Below are 15,785 nucleotides of genomic sequence, written 5' to 3'. Positions count from 1 at the left end.
TTCTTGGTAAGCTTTTGTCTCCAGTTTTTCAATTACCTAAGTTTTTATTGTTGTTTTTTTTTTGTTTGCATAGTATCCTCACTTCCTGAAGAGGGATGGTAATAAGCTGCATGTAATGTTGCAGAGGAGAAAGAAATACAAGAACAGGACCATCCTTGGCTTCAAAACCCTGGCTGAGGGAAGCATTAACATGTCACAGGTGAGAGGATCTCTTTTGATTTACATAAATTTAGGAAAGTCTAGAAGGCCACAGCAAATCCAAGTGTCAACCCTTGCATTTATTGTTGTATTATCTTCTTAGCCGTATTAAGTTAGGTGTAGCTTACCCTCATTGATCAAAGATACTGGAATAATTTCTACGCAAATTCAATACCATTTTCCTTTTCAGGGAATGGCTCAAGATTTTAGGCATCTATTAATTGTCTTTTCAAGAGCACTGGCACTAAGACCTCTCTTGGTCCATCATACTAACCCCATTTTTCCCTTTCCGCCTGTGGCGCAGCGAGGGGGGGGGGGGGTTTGGGGCATAACCCCCCCCCCAGAGCTCAGAGAACTTTTTAAGTTTAATCCCTTTTACTTAATTGGATTGATATTACTAATAGAATAGTGTAAGGATTGATAAAATATCCCTCAGAAAGCCGTAAAACTCACCATTTTGAACCAATCATCTTAAAATTCCGCAATTGATTAATCTCGCACATACCGCTCATCCTGATGGGTATTTAGTACCACCTACCATACCCCCACATACCCTGGTATTTAGTTGCACCTAAACCCCCCCCCAGCCTTAATTCCTAGCTGCGCCCCTGCTGTCCGCCACTTGCACACAGCAGACTACAGCACCATGATTAAGATATGCATGGTCAGTCACCATTGGTCACACAACCAACCTTAGTTGAGGCCCAACATTATAATTACTTAATACTGGTGATCTTAAGGGTACCGATGTATCAATTTGGCTTGGCCCTTGCCAAAGAATCTAGTTATATGTACCGAATTGGAATTCCAGGTGGTGCTTTATTCCTCTATATTTTTTTACTAAAGAAACGAATTAATTAGACTAATTTTGATCTTAATTCTTCATGGTTTTGAGGAGAAATGGGAAAATTATGGAATAAATGTAGCTGGTTGAATACAATGGATGTAAAAAAATTTGCTATAATTTTCATACTTAAATTAGTAGTTGAAAAAGTAATCTGTGAAGGTAATATGTGGTAGGTATAATCATGGAAGATATTAGGCTATTTTTGTCTTCTCTTAACTAGTTGTACTAATGGGAAAATTTGATTCCTCTGAAAATCCTTTTAAGGATGTTAATGCATTAATGGGTATTGCTTTCGGAAGTTGAATAGATGAAATTTTTCTGTTTCATTTGGAGAGGTGCCATGAGTAATGATGTGATGTGTTGTATTTTTTATTGTCTTATGTGAGTTGTTATGAAGGTACATATAAGTAAAGAACAGTAATGAGAGTAAGTGTATAATTTAACCATCCTTTTCACAATTAAGTATAAAGAAGTAAAACTAATGCTGTATTAAGTTTTTATCATCACACACTTCCATTTTTATTTAGGTTTTGCAAAGGCAAATGGATCTGGAGTTAGACCTGTACAGTGACACAAAGGAGAAGAGCAATGTGGTTGCAAGAGTGACAATGTTGTCCGTGAGCAGCCAGCCTGTCGATGCCGAGGATGGGACAAGTGGAGGTGGTGGAGGAAGCACTGATAGGTCCTTCAGGTTACACCACCTCTACAGACAAAAACACCTATCCATTGGAGAAAATGCTGGTAAGTGTCAGGACGTATTTATTCATTTTTCCCAAGCCCAGGAATGCTTAAAATGCATTTTAGGTTGATACCACATATTCGTTTCATCCACTACTTCAGGGTACAATCAGCATGAACTTCAGTTTATGAACCAATTGTAAAATTCGCGAGGATTTTAACCTGTGTAAGATGAATAATTTTAATGGTGAATTTCACCCAGGTTTTTTTTTATATATTTGCATGACTGCATACAAAATAAGTTGTTGCATGCAGTGCTTTGGAATTTCACTTTTGCAGCAAGTGGGTTGGAGGTACAAGTAGCCATGCCATCGTCCAATGCTGCATTGTATCCAAGTTGGTGTAAGACCTCCACCCATGCACTCTTAAATAGTCAATTTGTGTCCTAATTGTCAATGGGCCAATCTTTTCTTCTCAAAGGCTTCAATGCAGCCAAAACTACTGGGGATGGCCCTAAAATCTTGCATTTTGAAATTATCAACCGTCTTCCCTACAAAAATTTATGGGTTGGGGGTCTAGGGTTGGCTTAACCCTTCCCATTAAGGGTGGGCCCATACCCCTTAAGCCCATTTCGGGTGGGATGTGCGAAGACTGCCAAGGCTATTTACCGGAATTTGCTACATTTCAGATTTAAAAATTTTTTAGCTACTTAATTTTATTTAATACATCTAGATTTTTTTCCCAATTCTTAAGATATATTTATATCTTATAATCATAAATAGATTATGGGGGTTTACATAAATTACAGCCGTTGAAAAGGCCGCAATCACGAAAAAAAAAGTGAAATGGCAGTTTTCGCTCAACCAGCGAGGGCCGATATATCGGCCCGGTGGCAGTAAAAGGGTTAAAGATCTCAAATATTTTGGACTGTAGTTTTAGTCATTATCCACCATATTTTTAGGGGGACATGTTTCCTTGAAAAAAATCAATTTTCTCAATGTGTCATTTTTGACAACCCATTTTTTTTTAGTAAGAAGTCGTCTTAACTGAAACACTCTGAATTATCAAATTGAATTTTTATTTCTGAAATCAAACATAGAACTTAAGTAACTTTCTTTTCTTATTCTTTGTTTTTTATCAGATGGCCGTGTTGGTGGCGACTTCTCTGATGAAGATGAAGAGCTCTTCAGCAGTAATGAAGATGGTTCCGACTCGGAGCCAATGCTCGATGAGACTGGCGGTGGCAATGGAGGGAGTGTTGGCGTGGGGGTCGTCGGAAGTGGTGGGGGAGGGGGAGGAGGTGGAGGGGGAGGTCTTGGGAGTGCAGCTCGGAGGGCAAGGAAAGCTGCACGAGCGAAGATTCCCACCAATGCGAGGGTAAGTCTTTGTTTACCTGCGGAGGAGGAGCTCAGTAGAAATAGTTATTTGGAGGAGTTTGTGGACAACTTAAGTTGCTTGTATTGAAAAAATACTTGCAACTTTCCACAATTATAAAATTTATTATTATGACCTAGGTTTCAATCTTCAAGGTGATTTATGTAGTATTATTGAAACATACAACTAATTGACCCTATGATGCTATACAATGCCATAATTTCTCTATAATTGTTGTTATACTATAGCAAGAATGTGGTAGTCTCAGCAAAATGGCCATCCATCTTTATAGAGTAATCTGCTAATTAATTATTTGCAAGTTAATTATTCACGTTCATAATCAGTACTCTCCTGTTACTATGAATAGGTTGAGTATTGTCTCTATCTGGCCCATTTATTTACTATATACTTCCTAACTCACAAGATCCTATTTATTTTTACCATCATTAGATAGAGTAATATGCATCCGTATTTAATTGTAAAGTTACAGATGCATGGATCTTGAGGGTCAGTTCATATTGTTCATAGAGGGTTACCCTATCTTAGATGAATGCTAGGTAATGAGGGTTCACATGAAACTTGCACATATGTATTGATTTTTCATCCAATGAATCAATTTATGCATGCATTAACATGTAAAATCGATTCTTATGCACAAAATCCTTGCATATTTTATGATTTTAAATATGTAATGAGACCTTGATTACAATTATTATAGAAAGCCCTTTGGAAATTTTATTATGAAATTTTTTCTGTGTTATATAAGCAAAATTCATTCTGATTTTTGTGTAAAGACTTTTATGTACACTTAGGTTAATGAAATAACATATCATTGATTAGCAGTTTGTCAGAGTGCATATTGATGTGTTGTATTTTTAAGTAACAATCACAGAACAGCCACTCATTACAAATTGAAATAACTAACCATTTTATTTTTGGTGATGTTTCTCTTGAAATGATAATTTTCTGTCAATAATCTTGCCAAGCACAACTATATCATGTGATTTTGTACAAAATCTTATTTTCTGTATTGCAGCAAAGGAACTTGAAACAGAGGTTCATTGCCTTGCTGAAGAGGTTTAGGGTTAGTGAAGACCTTGGCAATGATGACCAAGAAGAAATCGACCAAAAACTTTCTGGTGAGATTTATAATTTGCATGCTAGTATTTTTGGATGTAGAGTACTTCATAAATTGCTCTGTTGTAAAGTAAATTTAGTGATTGAAAAAATTGTCAATGGTCTTATTCTCAATTTTTTAATTCTGAAAAACAGTTGTTCTTTTCCTTATCTCCTGTCCATTTTCATTGTAATAGTGAGTGCACAATGTGTTGGATTAAGCATTATTAACTATTTAAAATCAATATTTTTGCATAGTGATGATTCGTGCTCTATTTCGATCAGTTTTCATTCGTTAGTACATGCTCATATAGCAGTTATTATTAGAGATGTGCGAATAGTATCCGCGAATACTCGAATACCTCGAATATTAGAAAGTATTCGATATTCGAGGTTTCGAATAGTTATGCGAAAAGTACCGCCTCGAATACCTCGAATACTTTGAATTTCGCGTCATACACTGTCGCACGCACGTCGTTGGTAGTTGACTCGGAAAAATGTAGAGAACTGTAGTCATTTAGTGCTCGCAGCGCCGTTTTACGCAAGTTGACGAATTACATCAAATTCGTGGATTTTAGCGGTGAAAACAGTTCGACGAGGGGAACCGAAAATGGTCGGGTGAAAAAATCCGAAAATCCCCGATTCCCCCCACCAGGAGAACCTCAGTGCCGTGGGATAGCAACCTTAGGGCATTTCCCACGATCCGCTATCCCCCTCCATTCAGCACTCGCCTCACCCACTCTGAAGCTTTCCTCTTCTCCGAAATCAAACAAAAGGTCCCAGCTCGCGCAGGGATCGCATTACGAAGACCCCTGCTTCGAAAAAAATATCGAGTTACGAGAACAATAAAAACGTGTTTCACGCCCTCCCCCTTTTTCTAACCCACTGTCCTTTTTCTGGCTACCTGCTTCGAAGTTACCCATTTCTGGAGGTCAACTGCTGTGTGAGTACCGTGGGATACTTACATTAGCGCATTTCCCAAGATCCGGTATCCCTCTCCATTCAGCACTAGCCCACCCCTCTGAGGCTTTCCTCTTCTTCGAAATAAAAAAAGGTCACAGCTCGCGCAGGGATCATATTACGAAGACCTTAGCTTCGAAAAAATACCGGGTTACACGAGAACAATAGAAACGTGTTTCCAGCCCTCCCTTTCCTCCCCCACTGACCTTTTTTTTCCTACCAGCTTCGAAGTTCTCCATTTCTGTGGAGGTCAACCGCTGCATGAGTCATCTATTAGCGCAAAAGGTGTCTAAGAATAACTTTCGTCAATTGATGTTACACCTTTATTGAATTGAAATATTAGTAATGTGCGCGTAATTTCAAAAAGAATAAGACCAAACACGACGTATTTCTGAGTTTATTTAAGCATTTTACGCAAAGAAATAAATGTCAAAATACGACGGAGACCTAGCATTCTGGCGAAACTCGATATGAGCAGCAAAGCTTCTCGGAAGTTGATGCGGTATTTTTTTCCGAAAACATATATCAAGTTACAATTAATGAGTGGTGCTATAAATCTTTATTTTTACAGTCCCAGACAAAGGGATATTTTCACAGAATATTTGGTTTCTCCCTGATAGCAATTCCAATTCATCTTCTTATCTCGTGAGAACTCCCAAAGATGGACTGAAAATAATTGAAGAAAATCCGGTGGAAAAGAGCTTGTATTTTGCAAAATGCCTCAGATTGTCAGCTAGCACTTGGCAGCAGAAGTGGGGGTAAAGCGATGTTAGTTGAATTAATTATAAGCCCAATTGTTTCCATAAAATTAAAATATTCATTAATCAGCTAAATTCCTGTTCGAATCCTTTAAAGTAAATCAAAATTACTCCCCAAAATCTTGAGTTGCCTGCTGCATAGGCAACCGAGTCAAACATTCCAGCATTCATCATTTAGTATTCGAGGTATTCGAAATTCGAGGTATTCGAATATTCGAGCAATGATTTAATATTCGAATTCGATATTCGAATTCGAGAAATCTGCTATTCGACCCATCTCTAGTTATTATATATATTTCCTTGCATTCCAAGTCTGGAAATTATAAGGTACCAAATTGTTAAGCATTAATTCTAGCCTTGAGTATTGAAGCTCCTATTTCAAGCATAATTCTCTATACCTTGCACGTAGTAATTCATGACCATATTGGATTGTGTATTTTTTTGTAATTTTGTCTGAGCATTGATCAAGTCTCTATGTATCTCCATTGTGTTTTATAATATTTCTTGGTATATTTTTCAATCACTTGTTTTGATGCAAGTTTTTCAATGACATTGTGCTTTGCCGGGTTTCGAACAGGAGGTGATATGGATCCCACAGAGATTGAAGACTTATTTGAGGAGTTGGAGGATTTGAGTGACTCCGGGCCTGAGGCAGACACACTCAGCATCTCTTCAACTCCAAAACCATCACTCAGGCCCTTCTTTTCTAGTAGTCGCTCTCTCCTTCAGGAGTCACTCAACATACCTGGTGAGTAGTCCAACTATGTACCTTTAGATCAAATTTTTATTCACAGGTGTACCTCTTTTTTAGTGGACCATGTCAGTTGTACTTCATGCTAAATTTGCTTTGGTTAACCCTTTTAGTGCTATCCTTCTTCCCAGGGTACAGTCGAAAAATGCGGAGCTTATTTTAATGAAATGTAGCAACTAGGAAAAATAAACATTATGTAGTTAATTTGTTAGATATCTTTAAGCAGCTTTTTAATTAGTGAGATTAAATTGGACAATAATCGCAACATTTTTATACGTTTACTGATGTATAAGTTTTTTATTTCTATGTCCTCAAATTTAACTACAATAACGTAAAAGCCAATATATCGGCGTGCCGCACTATAAGGGTTAAAATTCTCTGAAGTTACTGTGTTTCTGGGCTCATAAGATGTGCTAATTTATTCTTAACTTTGAAATTTTGACAACATTTAGAATTTTCATCTCTGGAACAAAAGGTTACCTAGCCGGCTTTTTATGTTGTGCAAGATTCCTTGTCCTCTATCATCTCTATTTTTTTTTCAAAAAATCTGCAAGTTCTCCATAGAGTAAAATATTTTTAGCTTCTATGTTCACAGAGCTCCTAGATATGTAAGTATGAAATAGTCAAAAAGTGCATTTCAAGCATTTGGCATGGTTTTTCACAAGTCTAAGAATTCTTCATAATAATTCATTCATTTTTCTCAAGTTCTTTCCTCTTTCTAGGTCGTAAGTGTATCAAATCCGATGCTGCTACTTTTTATTTAACCTGAGCACATGAAGTCTCTATTTGCCTTAGTTAATTGTCATCAATCTGACAGTCATGTTTGACTCGTTTGTATGAAAAGTGTTTCCTCTGAAAATGACTTTTCAATCCACCCTATTGACCATTTCTCACTGCTGTGTGGGAACATGCTTGTTGTGCAGGTTATAATGAATTGTCCTATATTACATTGCCAAATGTTGTGTAACACAAGGGTAATGTGAAGGATTGCATTAAACAGAAGAATATATTCTCTGAACGAGTAGTTTTTGTTATTTCAGAGAAAGGGATGGAGCGATTCAGTGATGAAAGCTCTAAGAAAGCAGGCGACTCAGATTCACATCCAGAGACGTGGACTGACCAGGAGCACAGTGATCCCCAAGCACCTCGCATCCAACTGTCACATGGGATGGCACAACAGCAGCAGCATCAGCAAGGAGCGCCACCTGGGATAGCATCATCATCACCACCCAGGGGCTCTGAAGAAAAAGGGAAGGTAGGAATAGAAGGCTTTGTCTCCTCTTCACTCCTGGGATAATTACTTGCACACTTCAATCATTTATATGTATGATAATAACTAACCTCTATTTAGATTTCCTTTCAGGATTTTGTCATTTTTGCTCTATTTGGCCTATGTGTAGTTGGTTGGTCTGTTGGTCAAGCTTAGGTAAAGGTACAGTGATAGAATGGGAAACATGTCAGTCCGTGCCCTTGGTACAGATTATATTTCTTTAAAAAGATTTGTTTCTTTATGAATTTATTTTCTCATATGCCTGTTCCATTATCTGCAAACTGTAATCCTGCATTGCTATGTAAAAGTTACAAATGATAAATTCTGTCTTAGCCAGTATCATAAAGTACCATCATTGAATTTAGTGCAGTTCTTGAGCTCTGAGAATCCAACACTTATAAAGTGAGTAGCAATTTATCTATCAACATAATAGGTAAATAATAATGATGATATTCACTTATCACATTTAATTATAAATTAGTAGCATAACAGGAAATGTATTAAACCAATTTTAACTGATTATTATTTTGCAGAATTGTTTAATTTCAAGTGAAAATTCGCAAAATTCACTAAGAAAATCAGAGCTTTTGAAAAATGCTCATAAAATTATTGATATTCCACAGATTTTGCTGAAAATTTTACTAGTTACCGAAAACATTCACCTCTTTACCGGATAGCTTTTTATTAAGAAATTGAGCGCAAAATATAAATACGGTAAAATTATTTTATTATTGCAATGATTTTAGGAGTGGCTAAGGGGATGCCGGTATTACAATCAAAGTGACATTGGCTCTTCATGGGTAATCATCGCTTGCTTTGTTAATAAATATGTAGGTATGTAGAAATCTCTTAGATGATTAGGGTGCATTTTTATTTTGAATCTAAAAATTTTTGAGGACTACAAAATGGAACACACATTTCCTGTATAAGGTAATTCATAGCAGCAAGGGCAATATGTAGTTACTTCTATACTTCTTCCCGTGTATTGATTAGAGTGGAATGATCATTCTTTGAATTATTTTATTAGCAATTGAGAGCATCATCAGTGGTATTAGGCAGTTGTAAATTATTCATAAAATATCTTTCCTTATAATTTAACTTAATATCATATGCTAGTGTTATGAGCTATTAGGCAAAAAGTAATTATGGTTGTCTGTTTTATTTCTGGTTCCAGTACAATTATTTTATTATTGCATGTCGCCATTTGCATTTATCTATGCTGCTGGCTTGGTGCTCACATGACAAGTATGTCTTAAAGTGAATTTACGCTTCTTGTTATTGTATACGTAACTAATGGACCTGGGAAAAATGCTAGTTAATGCGTGGCTGCCATTGTTTCTTTAATATTTTTTCCATAACTGGTGTATTTGCTTCTGAAGAATTTTATCCTTAATTTTTTGTTCCTTGATAGTCAGAATAGTTCAGTGTATGTTTTCGAATTGTTTCTTGTTTTTCAAGGGCATCGAAAAATCTTTGTGAGAACATTTAAGATGAGGGAACAAATTCCTGTTTGAAGCTAAGGGCTCTTGTTTTTTTGAAAAAAGGTGGTAGACCTGAATATCTGCTTAAGTATTATATCCTTGAGGATAGCTGTAGTTATTCTTGTCTGCAGAAGTTTGCTTTACCTGTGTGGGGTTTTAAAATCCTATTTTGTATATTTCTTTGGACTGCATCCGAGAAATTTTATTATGAATGAATAAACAAACTAAGGTTTTGTAGTTGTCTGAAAAAGACCCTTTAATATACTTCTTTCATGTTTCACTGTGAAATGGAGCCTCAGCTCATTTCTAGAAACTTCCTCAGCATGGATCTATTTTTTACTGTGGTTTTTTGTCTGGCTGAGGCACCAAAAAAACGAGTACTTTTCTAAGCCAAACCCAGGGTAATGAAGCAAAATTAATGGACGTCTAATTGGTGCCAGTAGAATCTTTGCCATGTACCAAAAAATTTTTATTGTTTCAAAATGTTCAGTAAAATAATTTTAGTTAAGGTGCTGCTATTTCAATGTCGGCTTTTTTTTACAAACCTATGTGGTTGCAAACTTGGGTATCCATAGTGTAGATTAGTCAACCTGCAATAGATTTTGCAACCCACTTTTGAAGTCAAGAATTTTGCATCTGAGTTGAAGACAAGCCCCTCTTTTCTGCAGAGTTTGGGAGGGAAAAAACCTTGTCTTAGATTCCTAAAAATGCAGTAGCTACAAATGTTTTAAAGGTGAGAAATAAACTGTTGGTTGCACCGCCGCTGCTCTCTACTTGTCCCACCTTGCTTACTTACTTTCCATCCAAGGGTGCTAAAGGGAATGGGAAGAGGTCAGAAAACAAGCATGGTTACTTCAACTTTTATGCGATCATTTAGCAATGTTATTTTTATGGCTTTTTGTCTAAACATTCCCTATGCTTTTCAATATAAATATATTTGTTTTAAACTTGGCCAATATAACCCTCTGGCAATTAATCTGTATCAGCTTCTGCATAGCAATAATTAGAGAATTCAAAATCAGTTGGAAGAGAGCTAGGTATTTATGCAGGCATCCCAAGTGCCATTGCAGTCATTCTTACAATGGAACTGGGCAATAGGGTGAAAATAACAAAGTAAAATTGATAACTTCAAATAAATTTTGAACATTCATAATCGAAGAACGACGTAATTCCATCTGAAAAAGATTGTTGACTTGCTGGCAGTTGTGTGGACGAGCAACAGCCCCTGAAACATTTGTCCAAAAATGAAGCAGTGTTTTTAAGGGTGATGTTATTGAGGGCAATTTTACCTGTATCCAGTTACATATTTTCACCATATCTGGACATTACCTAAACCTGCAGATCAGGGCTAGATGGTGATCAATGGTGGGTTTTTGCTTCCCCATACTTCCCCAAAATCTATTCTGGCCATTCTAGCTTAGCTCATACTTGCATTTGACTACATATTTTTATTCTTCATAATGCTATTTTTTCATGTCTGATGTTTCTGTAACCAATTTATGTATCTGTAAAAGTATATTTTAAGGATATGTTTGGGTAATTGCGGATCTCTATGCCTTTGAACTCTGCTATCAATAGTGTAGCATCTCTTGAGCTTAAAACATAGATATTATTTCAAAAATATTTTCTTGTCCTAGCTTTAGGCTCTCTCTTATGCACTGCTTCTTTTAAGTTCTAATATTTTGTAGTCACTTTCCCAAAGCAAAATTATTTAGATAATATAATTTGTATGTAAAAACCGTCCATTTGTTATTTATGCTATCAGAAAACATGTGCGATTCTTCTCAAGGTGTACCTCTTTATCAAACATTTTTCTATTTCATATACATATTTTCATACTCCTATTCATCAAAATCATCTACATACTGTTTAAAATAAACTGCTTTCCTGTTTGGAATACTGGATATTTATTATCATGTAAAAATCATTGTCTTGGTACTTAAAACTTACTCTTTAAATGAAAGAAAATTACTGATCATGGGTTCGATGAATTAGAAAAAACTTTAATAATAGGAATTTTTAAAACTATAATTGCTCTTTTTCGGAAATACAGAGTGAACTAAGTACTGGAAATATTTTTTTCTGAACTAACATTCAGTTCTTGTCTGCCTCCTTTATTATTTTTCCATTCAATTGCCTTTGACCAATCCTTTTACCATTTATGAGATAATGTCCATTTCATCACCACATAGGCACTAGAAGTAAATACTTGCGAGCAGAAAAATGGAAAAAAATATTTGGAATAATTTGATAGTTACATATATTGCATGGTTTAAAAACTGAATTTGTACTCTCAAATACATAGGTATATACTTATATGTATATATTGACTACGTATGAAATTGCAAAGATTAGTTAAAAATATCAAATTGAAGTAACTCTTTCTTTACAATTTATTTTCTGGGACATGATAATTGGAAAACTAATATTGCTTAATTTTTCATGCATATTACTTATGCACTGATAATGAACACCGTAGCTAAAAATAGATCTAAACATCTGTAGTCAAAGGGATTACCTGAAATTGATGCTTCTTTCTTTGAGAAATCACTATTTTAAGAATCATTTCTGATCTATCTTTCTGTTTTCGGTCTTTATCGTTAAAACCTCAAAAATAACAATGGTTTCCCAAATTCTTGCTTGTTTAATTTGACATATGGATTGAGGGCTATTAAAATGTTGTGAATTTTGAGTTTAAGCTGTAGAAATGTAAGCAGTTTAAATATAATAGGTATTCATCATCCAATTGTGATTCCTACCAAAAATATTAATTACAGGGAAATATATCTTCTCTTTCAAGGGAGGGATTTTAAGTTATTCTCAGGAATGAATGCAGACTTAAAATCTTAAAAAGAATTATTTTACTTTACTTTGACTCAAATTAATTGTAGGATGGTCTCCAAGAATTTATAGTCATATGAGTGTGAATTTTTACCTGAAGCAAATTAGTAGTAGCCAGTAATTTTTAATATCTCTGAATCAGTTTTGATTTTCATCTAAACATTATCACTTTATGATATTAAGTCTTTGTGGAAGTAGGCTATTAATCTTCTTCTACTTGAATACATTATCGTAAATGACTGATAGTTAACTGTAAATTAGAAAATGGGGTCATAATCAAATGATACTTGTTTGGCTTCTTAATTCTTCCATATTCCCCTGAGTCAACTTACCTTGCACTATTTTTGTGCTGGTGTATTATTCCACAATACTACAGGGGAAGTGAACAAGAGGGGAAAGGGTGAAATAAAAGTATGCCATGCAACTTGGTGTCTATTTCTCATGCAATTTGGCCTTTGAATTCATGTTTCTCAGCAGTCATTTTGCACCGTCATTTTGAAATTTTGAGATGTTCTGATCCAAAAAATGGCCACCTTAGGAAATTGTTTTTGAGAGTTGTGGTAGCAAATGCCACCCAAAATTCCTTATGCGATCATTAAGCACAATTATCTCCCTTGAATTTATGGTTTTAAATGCTAGGATGGGAATTTATCTCTGAGATATTACTGATAAAAGTTAGAACCATGCACAAAAAGGTTTATGCTCAAAGATTTTCGCAGCATCGATTAGATGATCTCTGCATTCTATTCGGGTTTTCATCACGTCTGTTGTGTTTTGGCCAAAACGCAACGGACACGGTGAAAACCCGAATAGAATGCAGAGATCAGGTTTATGCTCAGTTAACATACATGGCAGGAGGTGGTCAATTGAATGTATGTATTTAGTTTCTACAAGGTACATATTTAGTTAGCTGTGAGCACCTCTATCTTCCAAATCTGAAAGTAAAAAATGTGCAGTTTGCTCTCATTCAAAACACGCATGGAAATAAAAGGAAAAAGTTGTAATGTGAGATGGCATATTGATTTTGGAAGTAAATATTCTCTACCAGGAGCAGTGACTTATGAAAGCAATCTTTTGTGGCTATTTAGCTCTTCTTAGTACAAATACATATCTCAAAATCCTGACCTGATAATGGTATGCAGTTAGGAATTAATTTCTGAGGATCTAAGTCTATAGATATGTGTTTGTATGTTGTAACAAATCAGCCTTAACCTTTGTATGCTGAAGTTAAAAAGTGGACCATGTTATCATTGTGTTACCCCAGTTTAAAAAATGTTTTCATTGATAAAACAATTTTGATTTTAATTATAGTCAATGAATAAATTTGGTTTCTACTTGCTTTCAAGTTAAGTTTAAGTTACTTATGAATTCACCATAGCGAATATACATGCATAAATACAAATATAAGATGTAATGAGACAGGAACACAAGACATCTTGAGGAAAACACTTTGAATAAATGAATAGAAGTTATTGATCTATTTTCTCACCAAACTGCTTGATGGACTCCTAGCCACCTCTCCCCATCTCTGATGGTACTCTGTAAAAATACTGGCAAGGCCCATGACTTTTATGATGTAAATCTGCTGGCAGGTTTTAATTCAATTATCAAATTGCTTTGGAAACAAACTTTGAGTTGCATGGTATATTTTGTGCCTTACCATTTGTGAAAATATTTTATCAAAGTAATTGCTGGGTGGGAAGATGCCAGAATGTTTGGCCCAGATGCCTAATATTATAGGAGTGCCCTTAATATATCTTTCAGATATTGTCACTGTTTTAGTGGATTATAATGGGGTGTCACAATTTTTCAACTCTCTTGGACAATATAGCCGGATTGTTACACAAAAAATCAAGAACATGTTAGTATCATTAAAATCCCTGATATTGTACTCATGCCATGAGAACTAGAAACAATTATTGCACTTGTTTTTAGACATAAAGCATTGATATGAGAGAGTTACAAAAATCATGAAGGGAAAAGCAGTATGCCTAACCAAGATTCGAACTTAGATCCCCTGAAATCAGCCCCTGTCTGGAATTGAGAGGTCATGAGTTTTAATTGTAGGTTAGGCAAATTATTTCTCCCCTATGTTACATATTTTCTCTATGAAAGGGTGACTCCATCAAGGTATTTCATAAGCTAGGCTCTGGCTATTCCCTTAGATGTTCATATTAAATTCATTAACTTACATTAAAGAGTGAAATACAGGTGTATGTGTGGTTTATCAGATATCCCCAACATTTCATGACTGACTGCTGTTCACTTCTTCAAGGGAACGGCATGCATGTCGGGGCAAAATCTGATATACCACGCGGCATACACCCATACATCAATCTTTAATCATCATCAACCACGAAAGCTTTAATCGAGAAATGAAAATGCTTTGATATTTGTCAAGCCTGATCCATTTCCAATTTGGCAGTTATGCAGCAAGTTTTTTCCTGCCTCAGCACGAAACTCAGAATGTTCGGAGAATAAAAAGAAGTTTAAGTTAACAGCGTACACTAGATTTATCTGAATGATGTATTGGGGGCACTTTGGGGTTGAGAGCATGACAGTGTTTTGGGCAGCGAGCATATATTCAAGTGTCCTTCTATCTATCTCTCTCTCTCTCTCGCATCCTTTCTGCCATAGCAGGAGGTGGTGGGGGAGAGGAGGGGAGGCCGGCTCTTTGCCCGAGGAGACCGCTCAAGCGGAACGGCAGGCGCGAGGGGAAGGAAGAAATCCTCCTCGCTGCTGAGCACTGAGAGCAGTGTGAGTGGGGGCGGGGGCAGGTGCTTAGGGGGTGGGGGACCCCCACCCCCCTCGTCTTCCCCAGAGTGCCTCCTGTGTGTGGGCCTGCGCGTTCTCCCCTAATGACTCTTGCTGTGGCTCCTCGTAACGAGAACTCCCCCTTCCTCCTCCTTCCCCACTCTCAAGAGTGTCGACCCCTCTTTTGTTGCAACCCCTAAACGCTTGCGTAACCAATCCCGCTCTGTTCGACCCACTAAAGTGGCCATTCAACCAGGTTAGGTGCGTGGCTTTCAGTCATTGCATTCATGGGAATGATTATGTTGGGGCGAAAGTGAAGAAATCATAAGACAGTACAACCAAATGCAAATTAAGGTTTGTTGGAAAAATATCTAGGAAACCAGTTTTTTTATTGTCTCAGGCAGTGGATGGCTATGGCAATCATTGGCTGGGACTAACAAAATAAACCAATTTCGGAGATATTTCCAACTTAAATTGGCATTTGGATATCCTATCTTTGACTTATTCAGTGGTTTCATTGACAACACCTTGGATTTAACTGCTTCATTCCACTTTCTGAATTGCTGCTGCATAGTTGTTGTTTTCCTGACATTTCTCCTTCCATCCTGAGAAATCTTCGGGTTATCTTTGGCCTGAAGATGCCTCTATCATGGAAGGAGAAATATTTTCCAGAAGAGTATAACTTTGTGGCAGCAATCCCAAAAGCAGGATGGAGCAGCCAACTAATCATTGCAAATAATTCAAAACTAACGTTAGG

General features: G+C 36.3%; 1 protein-coding gene across 1 annotated transcript in view; it reads left to right on the top strand.

The window, feature by feature from the left end:
• Positions 1-15,785, top strand: part of LOC124167653 (phosphofurin acidic cluster sorting protein 1) — a 76,616-nt gene that overhangs the window by 35,230 nt on the left and 25,601 nt on the right. Inside the window, exons 4-10 of the mRNA XM_046545635.1 lie at positions 74-199; positions 1,573-1,786; positions 2,865-3,100; positions 4,134-4,236; positions 6,509-6,679; positions 7,723-7,937; positions 14,912-15,031. Coding sequence (XP_046401591.1) covers positions 74-199; positions 1,573-1,786; positions 2,865-3,100; positions 4,134-4,236; positions 6,509-6,679; positions 7,723-7,937; positions 14,912-15,031 — 1,185 coding nt within the window. The remainder of the gene's footprint in view (positions 1-73; positions 200-1,572; positions 1,787-2,864; positions 3,101-4,133; positions 4,237-6,508; positions 6,680-7,722; positions 7,938-14,911; positions 15,032-15,785) is intronic.

The sequence above is a fragment of the Ischnura elegans genome, chromosome 11 (assembly GCF_921293095.1).
Source record: "Ischnura elegans chromosome 11, ioIscEleg1.1, whole genome shotgun sequence".
NCBI lineage: Eukaryota > Metazoa > Arthropoda > Insecta > Odonata > Coenagrionidae > Ischnura > Ischnura elegans.
The sequence above is the reverse complement of the archived record's forward strand: the minus strand, read 5'-3'. Positions and strand labels throughout refer to the sequence as shown.